The sequence below is a fragment of the Siphateles boraxobius genome, unplaced genomic scaffold, assembly GCF_051911475.1.
Source record: "Siphateles boraxobius isolate OS27281-9 unplaced genomic scaffold, OSU_SipBor_1 13, whole genome shotgun sequence".
NCBI lineage: Eukaryota > Metazoa > Chordata > Actinopteri > Cypriniformes > Leuciscidae > Siphateles > Siphateles boraxobius.
Window position 1 is genome coordinate 9,263,168 of NW_027508733.1, and position 16,010 is coordinate 9,279,177.

Here is a 16,010-nt window from a genome sequence, read left to right on the forward strand (position 1 = left end):
TGGTCCGTGGTTTGGCGGTCTATTTGAAATATAAGGGCCAGCAAAATGCAATGGATTCCCCCTCACATTTTGTGGACTTGGGACTTTGCGAGTTTGTTAGAGATCTATTCAAGCTTCTTTTTTTTGCGATGGACCCATGCGATGTCATTATAATTACACTGCACGTTTTAAATTTATTGTCCACTTGATGGCACAATAGAGCAAATGAAGCACCATGAAGCTTCGGCACATGAGTGAACCAATTGGATGGAACGCTTCAATGCTTTATGAAGCTTCATCTCGCCATCACTACTAATAATATAAGCTTACAAGATTCAAACAGGCAGACGGACGGAGGAAACACACGCCATAATACAACATATCATACACACAAGAACAGACAAAGATTAACTGAACAGAGGGAAACTAAATACAGACACAAATGAATAATAACGAGGTGAGCACAGATGACAAGGATGATGATGATGACGATGAACAGGTGTGGGTAAATGAGGGAGTGAGTGCAGGTGTGAAGACAAGAATGATTCTGGGAAGTGTAGTGCAGACGAAGACAATGTGGAGCAGACGATAACTGTGACAACATAATGGTGTAGTTAAATCTAACAGCCTCTGTAGAGAACGCCTAGTGTTCAAAATAAGACTTCACTTCTGGATCAATAAAACTAGGCTGATTTCATTGCTTTTTATATCATCTATACATATACAGGTGAAACTCAAAAAATTAGAATATTGTGCAAAAGTTAAAAGGTGAAACTAATATATTATATAGACCTATCACATGCAAAGTGAGACATTTCAAGCCTTTATTTGTAATAATTTTGATGATTATGGCTAACAGCTTATGAAAACCCCAAATTTAAAATCTCAGAAAAAATGTGAATATTGTGAAAAGGTTCAGAATTGCAGGCTCCAAGTGTCACACTCTAATCAGCCAATTAATCCAAAACACCTGCAAAGGGTTCCTGAGCCTTTAAATGGTCTCTCAGTCTGGTTCAGTAGAATTCACCATCATGGAAAAGACTACTGACCTGACAGTTGTGCAGAAAACCATCATTGACACCCTCCACAAGGAGGGAAAGCCTCAAAAGGTAATTGCAAAACAAGTTGGAGGTTCTCAAATGGCTGTATCAAAGCACATTAATAGAAAGTTAAGTGGAAGGGAAAAGTGTGGAAGAAAAAGGTGCACAAGCAGCAGGGATGACCGCAGCCTGGAGTGGATTGTCAGGAAAAGGTCATTCAAATGTGTGGGGGAGCTTCACAAGGGCTGGACTGATGCTGGAGGTACTGCATCAAGAGCCCCCACACACAGACGGATCCTGGACATGGCCTTCAAATGTCGTATTCCTCTTGTCAAGCCGCTCCTGAACAACAAACAATGTCAGAAGCGTCTTACCTGGGCTAAAGAAAAAAAGAGCTGGTCTGTTGCTCAGTGGTCCAAACTCCTCTTTTCTGATGAGAGCAAATTTTGCATCTCATTTGGAAAACAAGGTCCCAGAGTCTGGAGGAAGAATGGAGAGGCACACAATCCATGCTTGAAGTCCAGTGTGAAGTTTCCACAGTCTGTGTTGGTTTGGGGAGTCATGTCATCGGCTGGTGTTGGTCCACTGTGCTTTTATTAAAGGATTAGTTCACCTCAAAATGAAAATGTCCTAATAATTTACTCACCCCAATGCCATCCAAGATATCCATGTCTTTCTTTCCTCCGTGGAAGAGAAAATAAGTTTTTTGAGGAAAACATTTCTGGCTTTTTCTTCGAATAATGGATTTCAAAGGCAACCAGCATTTTGAAGTCCAAATCAATGCAGTTCCAAAGGTCTTTGAAGTGCTTGAAAACGATGTGCATGATCGCAGCTGAGGAAGAGGGTCTTATCTAGCGAAACGATAGGTCATTTAAAAAAAAAAATTTTTAGACTCTGGGGGACCATATACAGGCTAGGAGAACTCATATTAATGTTAAAAAGGTGACATCATGACTCAGAAAGTTAAAATTTCATGTCATGGGACCTTTAAGTCCGGAGTCAGCGCAGCCGTCTACCAGGACGTTTTAGAGCACTTCAAGCTTTATAGAGATGCTGACTTCATTTTCCAGCAGGACTTGGCACTGCCCACACTGCCAAAAGTACCAAAACCTGGTTCAATTACCATGGGATTACTGTGCTTGATTGGCCAGCAAACTCGCCTGACATGAACCCGATAGAAAATCTATGAGGCATTACCAAGAGAGAGACGAGAGACATGAAACCGAACAATGCAGTAGAGTTGAAGGCTGCTATTGAAGCACCTTTAGTTTCACCTTTTAAGTTGAATTACTGAAATAAATTAACTAATCGAGTTTCACCTGAATATGTTTTCTGACTCTATGTGACAAATGCAGTTTCTCATCATGTTTCTGTAGATTAACATTCAAAGCTGTTCATAGCAGGACAGAAATAAAACCAAACACACAAGCACTGAATGCCCAGTCTCACATAAACCACCAAAAAACCTGAGACAGAAAGAAATAACCCGCAGCAGGTTTCAGTTTGACTCCAGCTGAACTTTAGTAAACTATGAGATCATACACGGTTTAACGTTGTACTTTCCCCCATACACTGTTGACAAATGTTGAAATGTTATATATACGTTTGTCATATAAAAACTATGTGTGTGTGTGTGTGTGTGTGTGTGTGTGTGTGTGTGTGTGTGTGTGTGTGCATTAGGAGGGTCAGACTCTGTCGGGGAGGATTCACAAGCTTGTGTTTGTTTAGATCTGTAGTGCTTTCATTGATAGTCTTATTAGATCAGGCGTTTCACTGAACAGCTGCAAATGTTTCACATGTTTGTTTTGTTCTGTTTGTGCTTCTGCCGTCCGATCGGTAAGTTATAAACATATTTGTGATGTTTATTTACATCTCAGAGTAATAAACTCCTGCGGCGGTTCAAATACGATTATTTTCATCCACTGCGGTCAAATCTCTCTTGTTGTTTTAGGTATTTTGATTTTAATGATCACAAATGCAAATCATTCCCAGCAATTAAATTTTTTTTTTTTAATACATCCATATTGTTAAACTTTCAAGCTGTAATTAATTCATAATAATTTTTATTTTGCTCTACAGCAAGTCATTTTAAAGATCACATTTTTGATTCACTCAAATTTGTCTGTTCATATTTTTTACTTTTCATATTGTTTCATGTCTTTGCTGCTGTTAAAACTTGCAAGCTGATTTCAAACTTTGTGAACTATCAGAAGCTTTAATCTGTTCTTTTTCTGCTCATGTTCTCCAGGTGTGTTTGGTGATTCAGTGTCAGTGATGGAGGGAGATTCTGTTACTCTAAACACTGATGTTACTGAAATACATGAAGACGACGATATACTGAGGAAATATGGAGCTGAAAAGTCTCTCAAAGCTCAAATTAACAGAGAGAAACAAAACTTCTCCACATCTGATATTCCTGATGGGAGATTCAGAGACCGACTGAAGCTGGACGATCAAACTTGATCTCTGACCATCACAAACACCACAACTGACGCAACTTACGGTGCAGCGTATTGTCGTGGCAAAAGGTTAGCAAGAGATTTTTCACACTCAAATCCTCGTAACACGCATATTGTTCACACCTTGTGGCTGTACTATTGAAACAGTGAGTATTTTAACGTTTACAGATCAGTCCCATCCTATGAATCCGATACTTAATAAAAAATGTAAAAGGTAATTGCCCCATTTACAGTAAAAATTCAGAATTGTTTTGCAATTGCGAGAAAAAAGTCAGAATTGTGAGAGACAAATTATATTTTACATGTTTTTATTCTGTGGCAGAAACAAGCTTCCCCACCATTGAGAGCTTCACTGTAACAGATTTTTGTATTTCTGGTGGACACATCCACAATTATGTCAAAAATGCATCAGATTAAGCTTCACCTAAAAATAACCCAGAATATTCCTTTAAATATTTATAAACTGAAATGTTTAATCATTTTATAGTTTGAGAAACACTTACTGACACTGTATTCACTGACCTGATCTCTGTCTTCTGTTGTAGATCAGACTGATGCATTCAATTCTTTCTTTATCATTACAGCACCGGACACACTCTCTCCTTCTCTTCCTCCAGTCTCAGTGTCTCTGATAGTGTTGATCTCTGCTGGATCTCTGATGATTGTTGTTGGATTTGGGATCTTCTGCATCAGCAAGAAATGTAGAAAAATTGACAGGGAAGGCAAGTGTTACTTACTGCTTATTTACTTCCTGTTTTCGGTCGAAGTCCACAGTAGTCGATTGTCGAGTGCGCGCGTGATCATTGGTAACTAAGCAACAGTGGAGACTCAGACTGTCAGCTGTCAGCCGATGACGGTGCTGTGTGGTGTTCTGAGAATATCAGCTCAATTGGATAGTTCATCCGAATCAGATGTTGAACACACGCGCACACTCGACAATCGACTACTGTGGACTTCGACCGAAAACAGGAAGTAAATACAGGTATGTGAGCTGGTTGAATTAACATCACTATTATGCATATCTTTCACATCTACTGCAATCAGATTCACTGTGTTCACTCACATGGCTCTGCACTTGTAATGACACATCAAGGATGTTAAGAGGCTAAAAGCAGGTTTAAAACTTGCCCCATTTAAGTCAACAGGGTGCAAATTTTAAAAAGAGGATAACACGGTGTAGGCAACACCGATTTTTGTTGTTCTCTGTACTGACAGCACTCCAAATTTACAAAAATATTAGCTCAATGTTAAAATTGACCGGAGTTCTCATTTAAGGCATTTACTGGCTAGCCACACAGTGGAGTACTTCAATGTATGCGATGGATCATTATCCTGCAAAAAAATCAAGGTCTTCTTGAGAGATGCAGACTTTTTCCTGTACCATTACTTGAAGAAAGTATCTTCTAAAAACTGGCAGTAGGTTTGGGAGTTCATTTTGAGTCCATCTTTAACCCGAAAAGGTCCAACTAGCTCATCTTTAATAATACCAGTCCATACCATCACCCCACCTCCACCTTGCTGTCGTCTGAGTCGAAGTGGAGCTCTGTGTCCAATCTGCCCATTACTGATCCATCCATCTGCTCCGTCAAGAGGCACTCTCATCTCTTCAGTCCATAAAACCTTTGAAAAATCTGTATTCAGATATTTCCTGGCCCAGTCTTGACGTTTCAACTTGTGTTTCTTGTTCAGTGGTGGTCGGATTTCAGCCTTCCTTACCTTGGCCATGTCTCTGAGCACTGAACACCTAGTACTTCTGTACTCCAGGTAGGTTGCAGTTCTGGAATATGACAGCACTGAAGGATAATGGGTTCCTGGTAGCTTCACGTTTGATTCTTCTCAAATCTTAGGCAGTTAATTTTTCTCAACACGTTTCTTGCGACTCTGTTGAGTATTTGCTACAAAATGTTTGATGGTTCTGTGATTAATATTTTAATATTAATATTATTAATAATAATAATAATAATAATAATATTAATACTTTTTGCAATTTTTTCGCAAATTTGGTCAGTTAAATCTCTTTTTTATCCCATTTTGCCTGAGGAAAAGAAGCTGCCTAATAACTATGCACACCTTGATGCAGGCCCGGAGTGGGTAATCGGGAGAACCGGGAGATTTCCCGGTGGGCCGCTTCACTTTAGAGCCGGTCGAGGAATATATATTTATTTTTTTGTCACGTTATCTTTTCTTAAAATAGGCTACACGCGTTCCGCATTCGCAGCGCGAAGCCTATGCATGGGTTGTACCGTGTGAGGGAGTTCTCCCCTCCCAAATAGAGTTGGTTGGGTCCATAGCCCGTCTTTTCCAAAACATTTTCTCAGGTAGAAAACAGCCCTACCGTAACGGTACGCGTCAGGGGCAACACAAGTGGCAACAGGTAAACAGAGATAGGCCTAGTAATGTCTAGCATTAGCAACGCTTTTAATCAAAAGGAGCCGGATAGTTTGCCTAAATGGTTGTAGTCAGGTGTAAAAAGAACTGATATTCCACTGTGGTGATTTATTATTGTTAGAAATGGAAATGAAATGGTCCAAACGAAAAGTGCCCCAAAATCTTGGTTCTTTATTATGAACAGATAATACAATAAACCAGCGCTGGTTGGAGTAGAAGCTCAACCCAATATCCTTTGTCTAGGGTTTATATAGTGAAAGTCTCAAACAAAAGAATACAAGTCTAACCAATAAAATCAAACATTACATCATAGATATCATATAGACGTTATATAACAGCTTCTTAATATGGGCAATATCCTGTTAAAGTTCCACAGGATCCTTTGGGTCCTAGGAGCTTTTCAAACACACAATGTATAGAAAGGAACGAACATTGAGAAAGGAGGGGCTGAGTAGTCCTCTCTTAATGGATACCAGATGTTTAGCTTAAACACAAAAGGAAAAATGTACAGACGTGGCAGTTTTGCTGCCTAGTAGAAAAATCATACATAGACTATTGTTTTGTATGCTGAAGGAGAAAGATATTTCTAACAATGGCCACTTTGATAAGATGATTATAATAGAATTATCGTATCACATACTTTTCAGCATACTCATTCTAGTACAATAATACATGAGATATTCTTCAATCAAACATTTCCTTCAAAATCACTAATACTTAACAGTTCTGTTCATCAAAGCATATTGGGAGGATACAAATGTATTCATCGCACGATGAATCAACATCCTAATAAATGGAATAATACAACAAACAATAAATGCAAGGATTAAAAGTATAACTCCTATTGGGATTAAAGCAGATATAAGCATTTGTTTCCAATTTGTGATCCAATCTAGAAAACCACTTCTATCGCTCACTTCTCTCCTCTGTAGCTCGTCAGCAATTCTTGTCATATTATCTATTCCATCAGCTATAATGTGACCATCTGCATCATTGTCAGGGATGTACGTACAACACGAAATTCCAACAATCACGCATACTCCTCCGCGAGAAGCGGTAAGTTGATCCAAGACTAAACGATTCTGTAAGGCAGTTAAGCGAAGTGCTCGAAGCTCTTCTTTTACACCAGCTAAAGTGTTCCTTGTAGTTTTAATAAAGGAAATCAATTCATATCTGGTAACTTCTACTTCAATTTGCAGACTGGTTACACCTATCATTGGAAAAATACCTTCAAAGAATTTTTCTGTACCAGTCCATAATCGGTGTTCTTTTGGTACTGGATTATCTCTACCCAAACTACTAACTGAACTGCGGTCAGAGAGAGCACGTGTGTTCCTTTGATTGTTTACTCTATCATTTCTTTGTTGTCTAATAACCATAGAATATTCTTCCAAAGTTACTAGGGCACATCGTCCACTCCAGTTAAAAGGTAACGAGGTATAAACCATGTGCCCGCATAACCAAAACCAATCTTTCAAAGCTCTTGTTCCTTTTACAGATGGCACATACCTATTACAATTTTTACCCGAATAAAGTCCACAATACTCATCACATAATTCTTGTTCTTCGGGAGTTGCCCCTGCATAAGCATGCAGAGTAGTTAGAGGGAGTGAAGATCTTTTTGAGCATTCTTCCACGTCAAATGTTCCTTTTCCCGTCAAACAGCTCAAACAACAGGGCATATTTCGTACTTCACAACGGCGATATATTTGATTACATTTATTCTCAGGAATTGAACCCAATTTTGCGGCTCCTATTTTTCTTTCCATACAGAACAACGAATCTGGAATAGGACCTACAGTTGCCACTTTAACATGTACTTGTACTGCAACTGTCAATACCCGATTACCAGGACAAGTCCAATTTCCTGTTGAATTTTGGGGAGCAAGTGCACCAATATTACTAAGATATAAGGGACAGAACAGTTCTTCTTCTGTCGTTGGCGATTGAACAGTTACATGAGGTCCAGAAGCACTTTGTGGCATTTTTGTACAAACATAACAGTCACCCTGTTTTCCTGTAGACTTAGCAGTGAAGTTGGCTAACCTCCACCACATATTGGAAGCAAACGCATGTGGTTCGTCTTCCTGTTTCAACCAAGTTTCATTGCCACTGCCAATAAGTGCTTGTGTATATATGAGCATGCTTGTCAGCACGATCAGGCATATTATCAACTTTGCAGACATGGCTTAATGGATTCAATGATAATTATTGCTAATTTCAATCAGCAATCTCGTTACTCGTCTGCTTCTCTTCCTCGTTCTCCTTTCGATCACCACTTCCGCATAGGCTTATGCGTTCCCCTGGGATGGAGCTGCTTTCACTCGGCTAGCATGGATCCACTGGGGCTGGAGATCAGTCAGAACACCTGTCCTCGTCACAGCGATAACAGTGGATGGTCCTAAGTAGTTCGGCTCACCGAGTTTCGTGGGCTTCAGACACTTTATGAGCACCTGCTGTCCTGGAACAAACGGGTGCGTTGGCTTTTCTGAAGGAAGAGGGAGAGAGAGAGAGACATCACCATTTATGCCATTCAACGTTCTAACTAGGGAATCCACGTAATCTGCAATGATCACCTCCGTGTCACCTGTGGAGAGATTGCCAGCGCGACCTCTGACCCAAGGGGTCGGGAAAGGTCTACCCATTAGAATTTCAAATGGAGACATTTTTGTGGTTGCCGATGGAGACATTCTCATTTCCGTCAATACGGTAGGCAGCAAATCAACCCAATTTCTGCCTGTATCTAGACACGCCTTATTCAGACGTTCTTTTATCGTCTTATTGGTCCGTTCCACATTCCCTGAGGATTGCGGAGAATAGGGAATATGGAAGTGCCAATTAATATTAAGTTCTTTGGCTAATAACTGTGTGACTTTTGAAGCAAACGGAGTTCCATTATCACTTGCTATAACGGTTGGAATACCGAAACGCGGTATAATTTCTTTTGCAAGAACCTTTACTACCGTCTGCGCGTTTTCTTTACCACACGGAAAAGCTTCTGGCCACTTCGAAAATCGATCAACAATCACGAGCAAATATTTGTTATTTCCACATGGAGGCATATGTGTAAAATCGATCTGTAAATATTGAAAAGGAAGCTCAGGATGCGGTAAAGCGTCATGGCGAGTTGCCTTGTGTCTGTTTGTTTGTGCACACACCAAGCAAGCATCCAATATCAACAAAGTATTCTTTCGAACATTTGCTATGCAGTATGATTGATTCAAATTTTGGATCACTTTTTCTTTTGACACGTGTGATACCCCGTGATAATGCCTGCACAGCATTACAACGGTGGATGCTGGTAGAGCGATTCTACCCTGCTTGTCTCTTAAAATACCAGCTTGATCTGGTTTTACTTCGTTCGCGGCCCAATGAATTAGGTCGGCTTGCGTAGGGTTAGCTTGTAGTACTTTAATGTCCAAATCATTAATTAGCGACGAATTCATCATAGGCACCTCGGTGCTCTGGTCATTTACATATGGACTAAGTATTACTTCTTTAGCAGCCCATTTCGCGACTTCATCTGCAAACCTGTTTCCCTTAGCCTCATCTGAGTCACCTGTTTTATGACCAGGTACTTTAATAACAGCAAGTTTCGATGGTTGCTGTGCTGCACTGATGAGCTCAGCCACGATGTTATGATGGGAAATTGGTTTTCCGTCTGAGGTTTTGAAATTTCTTTCTTCCCACAATTTAGCAAAATCATGGACAACGCCGTACGCATATTTGGAGTCAGTGTATATATTGATGCACTGACCTTTTGCCAATTTACAAGCTCTCGTTAGAGCAATTAATTCTGCTACTTGCGCTGATTTATATGGCAACGAATATGCCTCAATTACACGATCAGGTAATTCAACAATAGCATATCCACACAAGTATAAATTGTCATTTGGCTTGAAACAGGATCCGTCTATATACCAATTATCTCCCTCCTCCAGGACAGATGTAGACACATCTGGCCTGCAGGCGGTCGAAGTTTGGAGTCTGGTCAAGCAGTCGTGGTCATCGCTCTCAAATTCACCATCCGTCAACAACCTGTGCAGATGTACAGTAGGGCCATGAATAATAGAAGTTACTTTCAATGTTAAATTATCAGTTGCTAATAATATAGCCTCATAGCCAGAACGGCGTTGAGCAGACATGTGTTGAGTAGAAATATTTCGCATAATTGTTCCCACTTGGTGTGATGTGTGAACTGTGAGTGGATGTGATAAAACAACCCTTTCAGCATCCTGTACCATGATCGCTGCAGCAGCCACTGCACGTAAACAGGCCGGGAGTCCCCGAGCCACTGGATCAAGAGTTTTAGACAAATAAGCTACTGGACGAAAGGTACCCCCATGCTCTTGGGCCAGGATTCCCGCGGCCGTGCCCCCACCTTCGTGCACGTACAGGTGAAAATCGTCGGTATAGGACGGAAGGCCGAGGGCAGGAGGCCTTAACAGGGAGGACTTTAAATGTCTGAACGCTTGGTCCATTTCACTTGTCCATGTAATGTCCTCTTTGTCATCCAGCGTAGCATCTCGCAGGATTTTGTCATACATGGAACAGTTCGGTACCCATGATCGACAGTAATTGACCAGTCCCAGAAAGCTTTGCATTTGCTTTCGTGTTGATGGGTGCTTGAACGAAGCGATAGCTTTGACTCTGTCCGCCGACAGGCGAACTTGGCCTTGTGACAGTTCATGGCCGAGGTAAGTGACTTTCCTCTTCACCCACTGAAGTTTCTCTTTAGATGCCTTGAAACCAGCCTCTGCTAAAACGTTGCAGACAATAGTAGTGGCAGCAGCACACAGGTCCGCAGAAGCACCAGTGACGAGAATGTCATCAGCGTATTGGAGCAGACAGGTGTCAGGAGGGAGTCTGACATCCTTCAGCGTTGCGTGCACTACAGCGGAGAAAACGGCCGGAGAATCCTTGAATCCCTGGGGTAATCTAGTCCAGCTGTATTGGCAATTCTGAAAACAGAAAGCAAAAAGTGGCTGTGTTCGTTGGTCAACAGGAATGCTGAAAAAGGCGGAGCATAAATCAATAACAGAAAAAAATTTATGTTCCAAAGGAATAGAATTAATAATAGTCTGTACATCTGGCACAATGGGAGCAAGTGGTTTTATCAATTCATTAATTTTTCTCAAATCTTGCGTTAAGCGCCAAGAACCATTTGCTTTCCTGATTGGATTAATTGGTGTGTTGTAAGGTGAATGAGTGGGGACCAGAATGCCTTGAGCCAGAAACTGATCAATGAGAAGTCGAATTCCCTCCTCTTTTTCCTTTGAAAGCGGGTATTGTTTTTGAAACACAGGCCTATTCGTTGTCAAATTAGCCAAATAAGGTTGAATGTCGAGTAGGCCTACGTCATCCTTATGCGCCGCCCACAGTTTCGGGTTTACCCCAGCAACTTCCTGTCCGAGCTCAGTTGCAGACACATCCTCGAAGGGAGCACTTCCTGTGTCGGTTGTAAGAGAAAAGGCTGCTGGAAACATGAGTTGCAAAGAGTCAGAGTCAAATTCCAATTTAACACCCATCTTGTGCATTAAATCTCTTCCTAACAAGCAGAATGGAGAATCGGGAATTATTGCAAACTCATGCATTTTGAATAATGATGGTACATCATTAGAGGTAACTGGTAAAGTTGGTGTCAAATTACAAACCACAGGAACATTGTCTATTCCTATAGAATTTAGTTTTTTTCCTGTAATTGGTCCCTCATACACAGTAGAAGACAGCGATGAGATGGAGGCGCCGCTGTCAATTAAAAAAACATATGGCTTGTGGTCAACATTCAATTCAATAAAGGGCAAAACATTTGACTTGTTTGCATAACTCATTGAAATCTGTGAAAAGTTATCAGAAAAATGCAGCACCTTTTCTCGGCACAGTCATTGCTTTTGCCATGCGTTCGGATAAACAGGTCTCTGTCTTTCAGAGGGAGGAATGAAGGGAGGGGGTTTTGGCATCGGGCCATCAGAGCGCCTGAACATCTGTTTATCATTATTTCGCTGAAATCTCTCAGCTCTTTTCTTACAAAAGCGTTGCGTGTGTCCGCGACACCCACAGAAAAAACACATTATGTCCCTTCTGTCATTGGGTGGCGGGCGATTTTGGACAGCGGAACTAACTTGAAACATTGCGGGAACTTTTCCTCTGGAGTGGTCAAATGCCCCAGCAGACGAAAGTTCACGCAAGCGTCTGCCCAATTCATCAACAGAAATGTTACTAATGTTGGTGGTAGTGATTCGAATCATTTGTGCAGTCTCGTTGTGCATGTTATTCAAAAACGTGTTCACAAACAACAAACAATTATCCTCATCAATAGGAATCGCAGATTCGTGAATCCAAGCATTTCGAAATCGATTAAAAAATGCAAGTGGACTTTCTCCCACCTTTTGCTTTGTGTTCGCTGCGTGAGAAATGTCCTGTTTAGCAGAAGACAACTTCACTAAAAAGGCAGTCAGTTGTTTAAAAAATAGTTTCAGTTTACCAGGACTGGCCCAAATCCAGTCGGGATTATAGTCCCCGTAATCAGCGATCCTAAATGCGCTTGTGGGGTCGGACAAATCAACAGGATCCGAATCTTTAAACACAATACCCCGGACGGGTGGTGAGTCGTTCACTGGGTCTAACAAATCAACCTCAGCAATTAATTCTTCCTCTGTAATGTCGGCAGGCAACGTTTTAGTCAAAATAAAACGATAATCACGACCAGTAAGTTGGCTGTACGCCGTTAAGCGTTTAAGCATCGAAACAAATTGATGTGGCGACCGTGCTGGGTCTGGCAATTCCTTAGAAATTGCCATCACTTCAGAAATTTGCAACGGATGAACTTTGAATCCTTCTGAAGTTTCAACAAAAGGACACAAAGTCGCAGTCGTCAGATCGGGGTACAGTCTATTTTTTGTTGGTTCAGAAAGAGTCGGAATACACTCGTATTTTGGAGGTAGGGGGGTTTTTGCTACAACAGGCTGCGGGACAACTTTCTGTTCCACAGACTGTGAGAGCCTTTTTTTCTCCTCCATAGGCTGCGAGAGCCCCTCCCCTAGCAGAGAATTTCTGTCTCTCTCGGCCGGAGAAGAAAGGACGGCAGAAACTACACTCTCTCTCACAGCCAATTCAGTTTGTGGAATCATATTATCGCCTGTATTGTCAACTCTTTGTGGACCTTTGTTCCAATAACATTGCATGTCCTTCCAAATTTTATAAGATTGTTTCATGTAAGAATAATCCCAATCGGGGTCGCCCCAATTTCCAAAAATCATATCTTTTGCTGCGCGTAAATCCGCGTCTTTGAATGAGCCGTCCCGGGGAAACGGATCTAATTGTGTTTTGCCAGTTGACCAGCCAGCTAAATTTGACAAATATGGCTCCGTAAAAAATGCTTGATTATTTCTAATCATAAAGTCTTTCGGAGATTCATTTTTTAACGGTGGACTAATTTTATTCCCCATTATCAACACAAAAATTTCTCTGTGATGCAACTTAAACAAATAAGTATGGCCAAATAGAAAGCAAAATAAAAAACATGCAGTAGAAAATTAATTGTGTTAGTAAATTGGCCAATAAAGAGAGAAATAAGAGAAGAGAAAAACTGAGAGAGAGAGAGAAGAAAAAAATAATAATAATAATAATAAAATAAAATAATGTATTATCTATCCATAACCAAGACCAAAGGTAAATCGAAATATAATTTGCAAGAGAAAAACCGAATATCTCGTGTCAAATCTATATTTCCAAACGGAGGAAAGTGATCAGTTTTCCTTCCGATCTTCCCGCGTTCAAACACAAACACGAGGATAACGTCCCGTATTTATTTATACGACGGACAAACGTCCCGCATTTATTTATACGACGGACAAACGTCCCGCATTTATTTATGCGACGGACAAACGTCCCGCATATACGACGGACAAATCGTCCCGCATATACGACGGACAGGCGTCCCGCATATACGACGGACAGGCGTCCCGCATATACGACGGACAAACAAACAAATTTCACCAAATATGGTGAAAATCACGGCACTATAGGTAAAATTTTCTCAGCAGACAGGAAGAATCAACCTTTTCTTTTGTAAAAAAATTTAATTCTTACCTGTCTGGAGAAATCCCGGACGAGCAACCCAAATTGTTAGAAATGGAAATGAAATGGTCCAAACGAAAAGTGCCCCAAAATCTTGGTTCTTTATTATGAACAGATAATACAATAAACCAGCGCTGGTTGGAGTAGAAGCTCAACCCAATATCCTTTGTCTAGGGTTTATATAGTGAAAGTCTCAAACAAAAGAATACAAGTCTAACCAATAAAATCAAACATTACATCATAGATATCATATAGACGTTATATAACAGCTTCTTAATATGGGCAATATCCTGTTAAAGTTCCACAGGATCCTTTGGGTCCTAGGAGCTTTTCAAACACACAATGTATAGAAAGGAACGAACATTGAGAAAGGAGGGGCTGAGTAGTCCTCTCTTAATGGATACCAGATGTTTAGCTTAAACACAAAAGGAAAAATGTACAGACGTGGCAGTTTTGCTGCCTAGTAGAAAAATCATACATAGACTATTGTTTTGTATGCTGAAGGAGAAAGATATTTCTAACAATTATCAACGTCGTCGTCGGTCACACGCACACATGGGCATTTTGCAACACACACCGCTAACAAAAACTGCGTTACTGAATAGAAATAAAAGCAGAAATATAAAACGGGCTTGCACGCATACATGCGGTGTTCACAGCTAGCGCTTCTCATATTGACTGCCCACTCTGAGTGAGGGAGTAACAGAGTAGGCTAGTTCCATCTTAAAGGTGCAGTACCTAATTCTACTTGTTACAGATTCACAAGCAAAATATTACATTTAATTACAATATTAGCCTTTTTGTATCACCCAATATATGGCGATTCATAGACTTTGCAAATATTATGCATATTGAAAACAAAACTCAAGCTTGATCTGTATATGCAGTAAAATGACCTCTTAATTATAATTTTTTTAGCTTCTGAAGTTCTGAGCAGCAGATAAGCCAGTCCCCCACTGAAAATGAGGAGGCCATGACTAGGGACAGGTAGAGAGGATATCAGAGTAAACAATATGAATTAAAGTTATTTAATGTAAGAAAGAGCAGTATATGACGGTACATGATAAACCAAAATGTATTGTTTGTTCAGAAGTGGTTGTAGTAAAGGAGTAGATTATCATTTTTCTACATGGGTATCATATTGTGGTAATGACCATGATAATTATTGTTAACTTCTCAGCTTAAGTGAATTATTATTTAACCTTTACATTATTTGTTGAACCATGGTATTAATACAAACTACACAATAGTAAGAGCTGAACTGTTGCTTAATTTATCCAATTTCCAAAAAAGTGGGCCGGTCTTGGGCCTGAAAATCCCGGGCTGAAAAGTGGCCCCACTCCAGCCCTGGCTATTAATATCCACTTAAAAAAAAAGAAGAAGAAAAAAAGATCCATTGCCATAGAGCGATTGAAAATGGTAATTATATTTCTACACAAAATAGTACAGTTATTGTTCCTATTACTGTATAAAATTATAATTTGAGATCTTCAAAGAGTGTAAAAGAATTTATAAATAAATTGTCAATTATTTTTTAAGTCACTCATGTATTAATATATTCAATTTTACTATAATAACGGTTGCTGTTTCCCATGTTCTTTATTATTATTATTAGGTGTTCAAGCACGAAGTGCTGAAAACCTATTGTAATTGTAAGGATTTTTAGGTGTTCAAGCACGAAGTGCTGAAAACCTATTGTATTTGTACTGATTTTTATTAGGTGTTCAAGCACGAAGTGCTGAAAACCTATTGTAATTGCTATTTGAAAAAAAAAAAAAACCTAAAACGCATCGTGCAGCCCAAACCGTAAGGCCTAGAGACTTGAAACTCGGCCAGATGGTAGGGCCTCAGTTTGGGGAGAACCTATCAGAGTATGACCCCGATTGGCCCATAGGTGGCGCTACAGCAACCAAAAGTACTAAATTGCCCACAACTCCTCGACCGTTTGACCTAGAATCAAGGTTTTCACACCACTGTGTTCCTTGGCTCAAGACGGACAAGATGTATATCTCGGATTGTCGATTTGAGCGAAGAAAAATTTGTTATGGCCAATTTTGTCCAAAAC

The 16,010-nt window shown here is 40.3% G+C and overlaps 1 protein-coding gene and 1 long non-coding RNA gene across 2 annotated transcripts in view; one reads left to right on the forward strand and one right to left on the reverse strand.

The window, feature by feature from the left end:
* Window positions 1-4,423: 4,423 nt before the first annotated feature.
* LOC143736372 (uncharacterized) overlaps window positions 4,424-16,010 on the forward strand; it is a gene marked incomplete at its 5' end in the record, with an annotated part of 103,178 nt that continues 91,591 nt past the window's right edge. The window contains one exon of the mRNA XM_077227112.1: window positions 4,424-4,460. Within this exon, the coding sequence (XP_077083227.1) occupies window positions 4,424-4,460 (37 nt within the window). The remainder of the gene's footprint in view (window positions 4,461-16,010) is intronic.
* On the reverse strand, window positions 6,018-14,098 carry LOC143735774 (uncharacterized). Its single transcript, XR_013203297.1, has 2 exons — window positions 13,958-14,098; window positions 6,018-8,354 (listed from the first exon to the last, which is right to left on the reverse strand). It is a non-coding gene; the product is annotated as an uncharacterized LOC143735774 (long non-coding RNA).